This window comes from Saccopteryx leptura, chromosome 1 (genome assembly GCF_036850995.1).
Source record: "Saccopteryx leptura isolate mSacLep1 chromosome 1, mSacLep1_pri_phased_curated, whole genome shotgun sequence".
In the NCBI taxonomy this organism is placed as follows: Eukaryota; Metazoa; Chordata; class Mammalia; order Chiroptera; family Emballonuridae; genus Saccopteryx; species Saccopteryx leptura.
Window position 1 is genome coordinate 341,724,376 of NC_089503.1, and position 12,095 is coordinate 341,736,470.

General features: G+C 36.0%; 1 protein-coding gene across 1 annotated transcript in view; it reads left to right on the top strand.

The window, feature by feature from the left end:
* Positions 1–12,095, top strand: part of ME1 (malic enzyme 1) — a 197,732-nt gene that overhangs the window by 64,370 nt on the left and 121,267 nt on the right. Inside the window, exon 4 of the mRNA XM_066358939.1 lies at positions 5,219–5,294. Within this exon, the coding sequence (XP_066215036.1) occupies positions 5,219–5,294 (76 nt within the window). The remainder of the gene's footprint in view (positions 1–5,218; positions 5,295–12,095) is intronic.

The window sequence follows — 12,095 nt, forward strand, 5'->3', positions numbered from 1 at the left end:
AATGTGAGGCACCAGTGACGTTGGTGAGTTTTTTCTGTGTATTAGTGCCTTATTAATAGATTGAAGTAAGAATGGGAGGTAAGGAAATAGAGATAATAAGAATACACAAATCTTTGAAGAGTTTTTCTATGAAGAAGAGGAAACTAAGGGACAAAATCCAGTCTTTTAAAAGGATGGATAATATTAGGGCAGGTTGTTATGCCAGTAAGAATGATCCACTAGAGAGTGATGGTGTAGCATGGAGATGGGATAATTGTAGGAATGAAGTCTTTGAAAGCTGAGATCACACAGAATCCAGAGCATAAGTGAGAAGATGGCCCCAATAATAGGAAATTTCTTCCATTACAAAAGGAGGAAAGGCAGAGAATGTAAAAAAGACACTGAGGCAGCACAATGAAGAAAACACAGTCTTTTCCACAAATAGTGCTGAACATGCAAAACATGCAAAAAGATGAATCTGAACAGATTTTATATCCTTTACAAAAATTAACTCAAAATGGGTCATAATCCTAAAGTAAAACACAAAACTGCAAAACTAGTAGAAGATAAAATAGAAAATTTAGATGATCTTGGATATGGCAGTGACTGTTTAAATATAATACCAAGGGCACAATTATGGAAGAAATAATGGATAAACTAGACTTTATTAAAATTAAAAAGTTTTCTCTACAAAAGATACTGTTGAGAGAATGAAAAGATAAGCCACATGCTTGGGAGAAAATATTTGCAAAATATATATAATTATAAGGAACTATTATCTTATCCAAACTACAGAGAACTCTTAAAATTTAACAGTAAGAAAAGCAACTCAATTTAAAAAAAAAAGGGCCAAGGACCATCTCAGACACCTCATCAAAGAAGATACAAATACAGTTGGTAAATAAGCACATGAAAAGATGCTTCACATTGTGTGTCATCAGGGAAATGACAGCAGAACACATTTATTAGAATGGCCAAAATCTAGAACACTGGCAACACCCAATGATGGCAAGGTTATTGAGCAATGGGAATGCTTATTCATTGCTTGTGGAAATAAAAATGGTACAGCCACTTTGGAAGACAATATTTGCGGGTTCATATAAAACTAAGCATACTCTATGATTTAGTAATTTCATTCCTGTTACAGTAAGTGTGGACAGGGTCTCAGAAGTTGTGACAGGAAGTGAAATGATGTATAATGAAACCATAGGCTAATAGAAAGAAAAGCTAAGTACCTATGGCATATTTCTGGTCATTAAAACATCACCAAACAGAAACTAAAGATTCCAAACATTTCTAATATTAAACTTGGAAATAAATCTGAGATGTATGTTCACTTAGGAAAGATTAATAAAGACAAGATAATTATTTCCAACCTGCTTATTCCAGTTCAAGGTTGTGGGTGGTCAAAGTCTCTTCCAAAGTTGCAGGGTGCAAGATGCATCCTAGCCTGGACAGGACACCTTCCATTGCAGGGCACCCATACCCACACTCACTCAGAGCAGGACAGTTTAGACACACCAATGCACCTCGCTACACATCTTTGGGATGTGGGAGCAAACCTGAGTAGGTAGAGAAAACCCAGACAGACATGGGGTGAACATGCAAACTACACCAACAGTGGTCTGGGATGGGAATTGATTCTTTTCTCATCAATGTTGAACTAAACAACATTATTTGACATCCCAAATCAGTTGAAAACTTAGGTCCACACAAAAACATGGACATGAATGTTTATAGTACTATGTCATTATAAATTTGTCCAAACTCATAGAATGTACAACACAAAGAGTGAACCCTAATGTAAACTATGGTACGTACTCTGTGTGATAATGATGTCAGTGTAAGTTCATCAGTTGTAACAATTATACCACTCTGGTGGAGAATGTTGATAATGGAGGATGCTGTGCATGTGTGGGGGCAGGGAGTACATAGGAAATCTTTGTATGGTTTTCTCAGTTTTGCTGTGAACCTAAAAGAGCTCTAAAAAATGAAGTCTATTTTTTAAAAAAGATATAGATGCATTAGTGGAGTTTATATTAGAAAGATAAAGTAGTTTTCAACCAATTGCATCTTTTTCTGTTTGAGATTTAAGATTTGGTTATCAGCTGAGAGTGAGAGGGAGACGGGTGTAGATGAGGTGAGGAGAAAAGAGGTGAAAAATGTCCTCTCAGGGAGTGGTGAGTTGAATTTGCTAAGAAACCATAGTGGTAAACTTTTTAAAGACAAGAGTGCCAATTTGAGATTTCTAGTCAAAAAGAGGAAGTGAATTTTAACTTTGTTTTGTAATTATAAAAATAACAACATCTAGACCAACTAGTAGTGATAGGGATTCTTATTACCTAGATTTTGGTCTTAAAATACCACTTTTCACTAAAAAAAAACAAGCACTTCTTAAAGAAATGGTTTATTTTGGCCTGGGACAAACATTTTCAAGGCAAACTAGAATACCTTGTTGTAATAGATAACAAGGAAGCTATTGAAAACTACTATAGTCCTGTTTAAAGCGCTCAGGGCCAGTGTGAAGAGTCTTCCACTGGCTAAAAATGGGGTAATATGAGTTTTAATAAAGAAAATAACTGTAGAACATCCCAGGTTTGATCCCCGGGCAGGGCACACTTGAGAAGTGACCATCTGCTTCTCTTCCCCTCCCTCTCCTCCTTTTCTCTCTCTTCCCCTCTTGCAGTCAGTGGCTCAGTTGGTTTGAGCATGGGCCCTGAGCACTGAAAATAGCTTGGTTGGTCTGAGTGTTGGCCCACAGGCACTGAGGATAACTTGGCTGATTTGAGCATCACCCACAGATGGGAGTTGCCAGGTAGATTTTGGTTGGGGCTCATGTGGGAGTCTGTCTCTCTATTTCCCTTACTCTCAACTTAAAATATATTATAAAAAAAGAACTGTAATGGAGTAAGACAAAATAAGTTTAAATCTGTGAGTTCATACAGATCCAACACACACACACATGTGCACACCACTTAATGGAAACTCCTGAAGTATTCTATCAAATGCATTATTTTACTTAAAACTGGTAAGAGAAGGAATCAAGGAATTATTCTTTTTTTTAATATAAACTTTACAATAGGGTAACAAAACAATAGATATTGTGAAATTTCTCTTTAAAAGAAGTGTTCTACCCAAAGTCAAATCTTCTTCCATTACTATATATAAATATGTGTGTGTGTGTGTGTGTATATACACTATTTACCCTTCACTATCTCCGGTGGGCATACAGTGCAGTGTACAGATGATGTATCATAGAATTATACACTTGAAACCTATGTAATTTTATCAACCAGTGTCATCCCAATAAGTTTAATTTAAAAAAGAAATGTTCCAGCTAATAAATAATGATTGATAGAACTGAAGTATCACCATTTTGAATGAATGAATTTAGATATTATACATCAGAAGCTACTAAAGTCACAGGAAGGACTACAATGTATTATGCATCTTCTGATAACACTAAACCATGAAGTGTTTTGTAAAAAAAAAAGAAGAATCTAATTAAGACATTAGATTTAATTACCAATTTTCCAAGAAACGTAGAGGAAAGATTAACATGTTAATTTGTACTATGGGGATGCAATCAGCAAAATTCAGATTTGGGGAATCTTTACCAAATTAAACAGTATTGCATAGGGATGGTTTGATATTTGGATGATCAAACTATAAAGTAAGGAAGAGATACCATAAAGGTCAGGAGAGTGGTAACTTAGGAGGGAGGAGTTTTAATAGGACAAAAACATGGAGAGGGATTCTAGGTAGCTGACCAGATTTTTTTCTGCTTCCATGGATATTATGTAGAAGGGTAGTTGCCTTTAACAATTGTCTATGTAGTTCTCTGTATTTGAGTTATGTTTAGTGTTGGGCAGATAAAATGTATTATGCTCACTTTGTTAAAGATGGTGCTGCCCACGTAAGGCCGTCGCCCAGGTGATATTAATGTGTGTTGGGGATCGTTGTAATATGGGGCTTGGTTTTGGGATTAAGCCTTTCCCACCCTGTTTGATGTGGAGTGGTACAATCCAATCATGCCTCAGAGAAGTGACTTTGTATTAGAGACTTCCCTATTTTGTATATTGGATTAGAGATTGTGAAGCTACAATATAAAATGGGGGCAGAACGAGAGTTTTCCCTCTTGGTTCCTGAGATTATCATTAGAGGAGAGAGCAGAGCAGAGAGCAGAAGGAGGCCACGTGGAGTAGGCAAGGAGAAGCAGCCAAGATGGCGGAGTGCTGAGTGAGATGCCAGTTTGTACAGAGTTTGTATCTGGGATAAGGAAGGAGATGGGGAACTGAGGAGAATAAGGCTGGTGAGCTAGAAACCTTTGATTCTAGGAAACTCGGATAAGTCAGTGGCTTTGTGAGCACTGAATGTGATTGGGTTTTGGAGCCCAGTGTGTGTTTTTACTTGCCCACCGGGTGCAAGCTAGAATTAAAGACTATGGCCCACCAGTTTGTGGCTCTGTTGTTTCTTTAACGACTGTCCAAATCCAATGCGAACCTGCATGGGCCAGGCGGCGGCTGTGATAGTTGCCCTGGCCCTGGCTGCTGGCTTTACATTTAGCAATACTAAAGTAAAACTTTTAAGTGAGTTTCAAAAATTAAGAAAATTTTATGTTAATTCTTAAAATTTAGGCTTTCATAGGAACTGGGCAGGGAGATAGGGTGTGAGAAGTGTTAAAGATTTCAGCTGAGTCTAAATAACAGCATTGCAAACAGCGGCTAAGGCCACAAATCAGAGAGTCGAGTAAGTTCCCCATGAAAGGACTATTCAGCATCACTTCAGCCATTGCCAGGGCATGTTCTCATCTCCACACTGTGAATCATTAATAAATGGAATATACGCTGAAAGGCTTGTTTGCATATGCTTCCTGTTGTTCTTTACAGGAACTTTTCCCATAGTGTTTATGGAAGGACTGTAAATGAATCTAAGAGTAGAATTGGTAATGCTATTTGAATTCTCTGTGTATAAAATAATGAATGTCTCTTTAATTAAAAATGTTTAATAATATGTAGTATTAGAATGAATATATGAATGTACCTTTACTGTAGATGTCAATATATTGTTTTAGTATTTTTTCCTTACATGTAAGGTTTCTGTACCTTATTTAAGAAAATAATTTTCACTAGTTTGATAATAATGGAGATACAGTAAACTGATTTGAAAATTTTTTGAATGTTCATGATGGTTTGAGAAGTCTAAGTAGGTTTAAACTACTCCTTTTTTTTTCTGTCAGAGGTCTTTTTATTAGTATCCATGACCGAGGGCATATTGCTTCAATTCTTAATGCCTGGCCAGAAGATGTCGTCAAGGTAAGTTATCGGATTTTCCCACTATGGTAAATTTATTTCTCCTGTCCTGTGACATATTGACAATTATCATGACCATAAGTAGCATTCACTAGCCTTTCTAAGTGAATGTCACCTAATGTGTATCCCTTTGATTTTTGCGTAGTGGATTAATTTTATTTTGATACTGTTTAGATACAGTTTCCCCATGATTTTAATCTAATTTCTAAGTATTTCTTTATTCATTGTAAGCAATGATAAATGTGGAATAAATGTTGAAATAGCCTCTGAATATCTGTATGCAAACTCACTTTTCATATTAATCGTTCACTAAGAGGAATTCAGGTAGATCATACATTTTGTTCATTTCCTTTATCATTGTGACTTTAAGTAGCTCATCTGACTTCTCTTTGTTAGGGAACTAATGAAAATAAAGCAACAATATAATCTGCCACTTGGTAGCTTTCTTTTTTGAGACATGGTGCTTGGATTAACTCTTGTGGTTGTCATGATAATCCAGTGAGGAAAGGAAGGCTCAGTTTACCAGTGGGTTACGCAGTACTGCATGGTGGTGGTGGAAATGGAAGGAAAGCTTAGAGCCCTTGCTCTTAAATATACTCTTACACCATCTGTCCTGTGAGATGTACTTGTCTCCTCCTTGGCCCTGCTCTCCCTTTCTGTTAGGTGCCCAGCAACTTTGTGGTATCTTTTAAGGATTAAGATAGAAAAGATTGATGTCTTTAGTGGTACAAAGGCACCTCATCTCCGACTTCTGAAGTGTTTCTCCCTTAGTTAGATGCCAAGTTTGTATTTAATATTTTTTTGGTGTATTTTATTTGAAAATGGAAGTAGGAAATGGAATTTATGGGTCTGCATTTGGAAAAAAAATTAGTTGGTTTTAATAATTTTTTATTGATACCCATTTGGGGCTCATGGAACGTTCTGTTTCAAAAATTTTGACAGCGCAGCTAGTATTACACATACAAGACAAACTCAGGCTCTCTGCCAAACAGGAAAGTGTTCGACATGTACTCCAACATTACATTTTCTACACTGCTTGCGCACGTTTGTGCCACATACGGCACGTTTCCTTTGCTTTCCTTCACAGGGTCTTTCCAATGCATGTCCAGTTGGATCAAATCTAACACCTTCAGGTACACGGCTTCTCCTTGTCATGCTTGAACTGGGTCTTCCGGCGACTTTAGGATTGGATAATGAGTCTCTCTTCATATATGTTCTTGCAGTGTAACGTCTGAAGTCTAATAATGAGATGCTTTCATTCGAAGCATTATAGAGAGCATGGGCGTTAACAACAGCAACGTCAATGACATTTGTAAAAAGAGGAAAATACCACTTCTTCCCTCTAAATTTGATATGATACTTTTGGATATTCCAGTCCAACTTGTCAACACCACCCATATATTTGTTATATTGCCCTACAATGTGTGGTCTATCCACTCGACATTCTTTCTTTTCTTTCTTTGAGTATCTTTTAACTTTTCCTAAAGGTAGTACTCCTAAATAATTTGACATAACTTTGACAGAGTTATTGTCATTCCAAATCAATGCAAAAATGTCATTATTTTTATAATAACAGTAATCGTATGTTCCACATTTTTTTTTCATAATGCTATCAGATTTCAAGGGACACTTATTCATTCTATTATACCGTGCTATTCCTGTGACCTTTATTTTACATTCTTTCAATCTCAATAATAATTCAAAGCTGGTAAAGAAGTGGTTGAAAAATACTTCATATTCTGATGGATACTGCAGAAAAGAAGTCATCTTCATTATTACAGAGGCTCCTACACCACTCACAACTTGTTGTTCTTCACATTTTTCTTCATAAATATCCATATGAAAACAATACCCAGATTCATAGTAGCACATGGCCCATTGTTTGAAACCAAACCTGATTGGCTTTCCTCATATAAATTGTTTCAAGAAGTGGTGTCCATAATATCTTACCATTTACTCATCCACTGAAAGCTTTTGAGCAAATATTCTGTTCTTTTTAAAATTTGAATTCAATTTGTCAATCATAGGCTGAATTTTAAAAAGTTTATCTTTCTTTTCCATGGCAACTATGGAACTATTGTCGTTGAAATGCAAGTTTCTTTTTATTTCAAAAAACCTGTGCTTTGGCATAGAGTTTCTAACACAGGTAAGATTCATATCTTCATCCTCACACCAGTATATTTGTTCCTGTGGTAAGGAATGGTATCCAGGTAACAAAAATATTCCAATAAACTTCCTAAGGCAATTTATTAAAAGCTCAAAATTATGTCTGTTTTGTCTTACATACATTATACTTTGGGTTACTATGTAGCTTAGAAAATCTTCATCAAAAACTTCTTCAAATATGTCAACAGGCGTTTTATTTTTCAAATGTTGGGTCATTTTTTATTTCAGTGCAGATACATTGTTCTGTGAGGTACTGCTGCAAAACTTTTTGTCCAGTTTTTTCTAGTCACTCTTCAGCAATTGCTTACATTTTGTTTTTTGTGTAGATGATGGAATGTCTTCGAAGGCACTAGAATGTAGTTCTAATTGACCAGGAACATCCTGAGGAAGAGTGTCTTCTAACATATTTTCATCAAGTTCTTCACAATCTGATATTGCATCCACGTTATTGGGAGGCAGTTCAACTATATTGATGGTTTCTTGTTCTAATTGATCAAAAAGTTTGTCATTTCCCAGTGGTTCTTCTACATCTCTAACACTAAGAACTTCTCTAGCAGCCATACTGCCCCAAAAACTGTGGAAGCAAAAAAAGAAACAAAAAACAACAAGAACTATGAATTACTGAAGTACCTAAATATTGTCAATTTTAAACATAGAACATACCATGGGCCCCAAATGGGGAACCACATATTTTATAGTTTTGTCTTTTATAATAGATATTATATGGACTTATATATTATTGTGCTATCAACTAAAGGGATGTGTTAACAGTCTCACACACAAACCTGCCAAAAAACCCCCAAAAAAATTATAACCAAAAGTTCCATGGAAAACAACGTAAACGTTGGAATGCCATTTTACCCCCAGAGTTGCACATTTTTATGTCAAACACTCTTACTGGTTAGGCAATATTGAAACAGAAAATACTTTTGAAAACTAGAAGATCTGTGTGTTTAAAATAATGCACATCCATTCACTATAACCGTACTGTAAGTGAGAAAAAAATATATTAGAATTTCCAGGTGTCAACCGCAGCAATTAAATTAATGATTTTTTCTCATTGAGCAGTGTGGCTACATCTGATTTGCTCTGTTCTTTAAGTCTCATACAAGGCAAACTTGTAAAGCAAAATGTTTTGTACTATTTTTAGTCTTCCCAGTTTTTTCTCTTTCTCTCACCTAAGTTGCTTCCTAAATTTTTGTCCCACCAAGTAGTCTGCACGTCCACAGGTCCAGTTCATAGGAGCTGTCCTAAAAAATGTGCAAATTCTGTAAGGTATAAATGTTTGATCCTCTCAGAAGAATGATACTTACATTTAATCAGGACTCTAGAGAAAATATTAAGAATGAGTCAATACAGGAAATTGTTCTGGGGTATAGAGTGCTAATTAATATCCCTTTAATCCGAATGACTAGGCAGTAAGCTGTCCCTCTCCTTTATGTTCTTTCCACTAGCTGATTAGCTTTATTAATAGCCTACCTTTGGCCCTGACCAGTTAGCTCAGTGGATACAGTGTTGGCCCTGTGTATGGATGTTCTGGGTTCCATTCCCAATCAGGGCTCACAAGAGAAGTGACCATCTGCTTCTCTCCCTCTTCTCCTCCCATAGCCAGTGACTCAATTGGTTCAAGCATCAGCCCCAGGTGCTGAGGATGTGTTGGTTGGTCTGAGTGTGTCAATCTCAGGCATTAAAAATAGTTTGATTGTTTCAAGCATTGGCCCCAGGCAGGGATTGCTGGATGGGGTGGATCCTGGTTGGGATGCTTGAGGGAGTCTGTCTCACTATCTGCCATCCTCTCATTTAAAAAAATAGCCTATCTTTATCCTTTCGACTCTTAAATTTTGGGTTCCCACTGATCTACCTGGTCCTAACTATTATATACATACTGTTATTTTAAAAGCCTAGAATAGTGTCAGGCACATAGCAGGCACTTCATAAATGGCAGCTGTTTGTTGTAACAGAATAGTTAATAATAATCTATAACCTCTGCTGTATACTTGAAAGCACACCTGAAAAAAGGCAGTTACTAGAGAATATATAAACTGGTACAAGTAAGTGCCATATTCATTTGTTTAGAGGATACTGTCATTCAGAGGAGGTGGAACAGTTAAGCAGATTTTCTAGCCAAATTGGAACTTAAATCCAGCCTTTGATAATTAGAAAGAGAAGAAGATACTCTCCTAAGAAGGGAACATATGAATGTAGGTATCAAGTTCAAGAAGAAAATGTATAGTCTTATTTGCATAAGAAAATTGGCACAATTAAAGCTAAGTATTAATATTGAGTGTAAGTAAGATTGCTTAAGTAAGAGTTATCAAATAATTATGAAAGGCCTTGAAATTCATAAAAAGAATTTAGACTTGAAAAAGTAGAATGTCATAATGTCCTAATTCCCTTAAAAAAGGGAATAATTTTGTATAAGTAGTATTTGATGAAGGTTCATCAGAGAGAGAAGAAAAAGGCAAGAATTCTGTCTGCATCTAGCCCTGGCTAGATAGCTTGGTTGGTTAGAGCATCATCCTGATGCGCAGAGGTTGCCAGTTTTATTCCCATTCTGGGCACATACAGGAAAAGCTCGAAGTTCCTCTCTCTCTCTCTCTCCTCTTCTCTCACTGAAATCAATAAAAAGAGAGAGAAGGAGATATTTCTGCATCTAGGTAGGCTACAAAAGAAGTATAGGCCCTGGAAAAGGGAAGAATGGATTAGACAGGACATAGAGAGAGAGAGAAAGAGAGTGTGTGTGTGTGTTTTCCGGATAACCCCTGCATATTTTATACAGAATGTTTTTTATCAGGTAATGCCCAGATAATTGATAAAGTAGGATGAATATTTAATTTCTGAAATACAGACATTATTGATAGAATTGTAGTTTGAAATAATCCTGATGTTGTGATTTAATTATTATACAGAAAACATACAACTGCTTTATTTTTCTTTAAAAAATTTTTAAATTTACAGATGACATATTAGTTTCAGGTGTGCAACATAGTGATTAGACTATGTAAGTTATAAAGTAATCACCCCAATAAGTCTAGTACTGTATTCCCTATGCTGTACCCTACGTCCCAGTGACTGTTTTTGTTTATTATTATTATTATTATTATTATTATTATTATTATTATTATGTGAGAGGAGGGGAGATAGTAAGGCAGACTCCCACATGTACCCTGACTGAAATCTACCAACCAACCCCATCTGGGGCCAATGCTCAAGTACTGACCTATTTTTAGCACTTGAGGCTGATGCACTCCTGTGGAGCCATCCTCAGCGTTTAGGGCAGGGGTCAGGAACCTTTTTGTCTGAGAGAGCCATGAACGCCACATATTTTAAAATGTAATTTAGTGAGAGCCATACAATGACCCGTGTACGTTACGCATTATCCAATAAAAATTTGGTGTTGTCCCAGAGGACAGCTGTGATTGGCTCCAGCCACCTGTAACCATAAACATGAGCGGTAGGAAATGAATGGATTGTAATACATGAGAATGTTTTATATTTTTAACGTTGTTATTTTTTTTATTAAAGATTTGTCTGTGAGCCAGATGCAGCCATCAAAAGAGCCACATCTGGCTCGCGAGCCATAGGTTCCCGACCCCTGGCTTAGGGCCATGCTCAAACCAATTGAACAACTGGCTATGGGAAGGGAAGAGGGAAAGAAGGGTGAGAGGGAGGAAGGGAAAAGCAGATGGTCACTTTTCTTGTGTGCCTTGACCGGGAATCAAACCCAGGACATCCATAAGCTGGGTTGACACTTTTTCCATTGAGCCACTGACCTGGGCCAATGACTGTTTTTATAACCGGCAATTTTTACATTCTAATTCCTTCCCCTTTATAACTCATCCCCCCAAACCTCCTTCCAGCTGGCAACCATTAAAATGTTCTGCTTGTCTATGAATTTGTTTCTGTTTTGTTTGTTTTGTGTTTTTCATTCTACGTGTAAGTGAAATTCTTTATTTTTCTTAAGAATGAGATAAAGTAGTTAAAAACAAAAGCAAAGGAATGTTAATTTAGTGGTAAATTGCACACATGACACATTTTTTACTTCAGAGGATTCCTTCACTATTAAAATGTACTCTTGAATTTTGAAATGTGTATGAATTAATGCTACAAATGTGCTGTTGTGATAAGGCATAAATAAAGCTAAAATATCAAATGCCTTCAAACAGAGTTTAAAAGTTACTCAAGCAGCTATGACCTCTATAATGTCCATGGTATATTTATATAATTGAATTAATAGATTGGGCTGAGCAAAGAATCTAGGGAATAAAATTTGTGAAGGAACTATAAAGAATAATGCTTTTAAATACTTTATATTCAAGACATATATTTAGTATAGTTTAGATGTGCAACCAAAATGCTATGTTATTTTAAACTCCTTTTTAAAAGAAATTGGAACCAATAAAAATTACAAAGTACCAATTTTCTGGTTCTGAATATCTTTAATGAAAACCTGGACAGTATTATGTAAATTATTTTTTAGATCATAACTAAATTATATGACAGTGTTACTCTCCTTATAAAATGTCATAAAAATATTTAAAAGTATATGCAGGCCAACTGAACTTTAAGGAATATGTTAACAAAAGTATACATTATCAGTGACATATAAAATACCCCTATTTGTTATAGCATAGTACA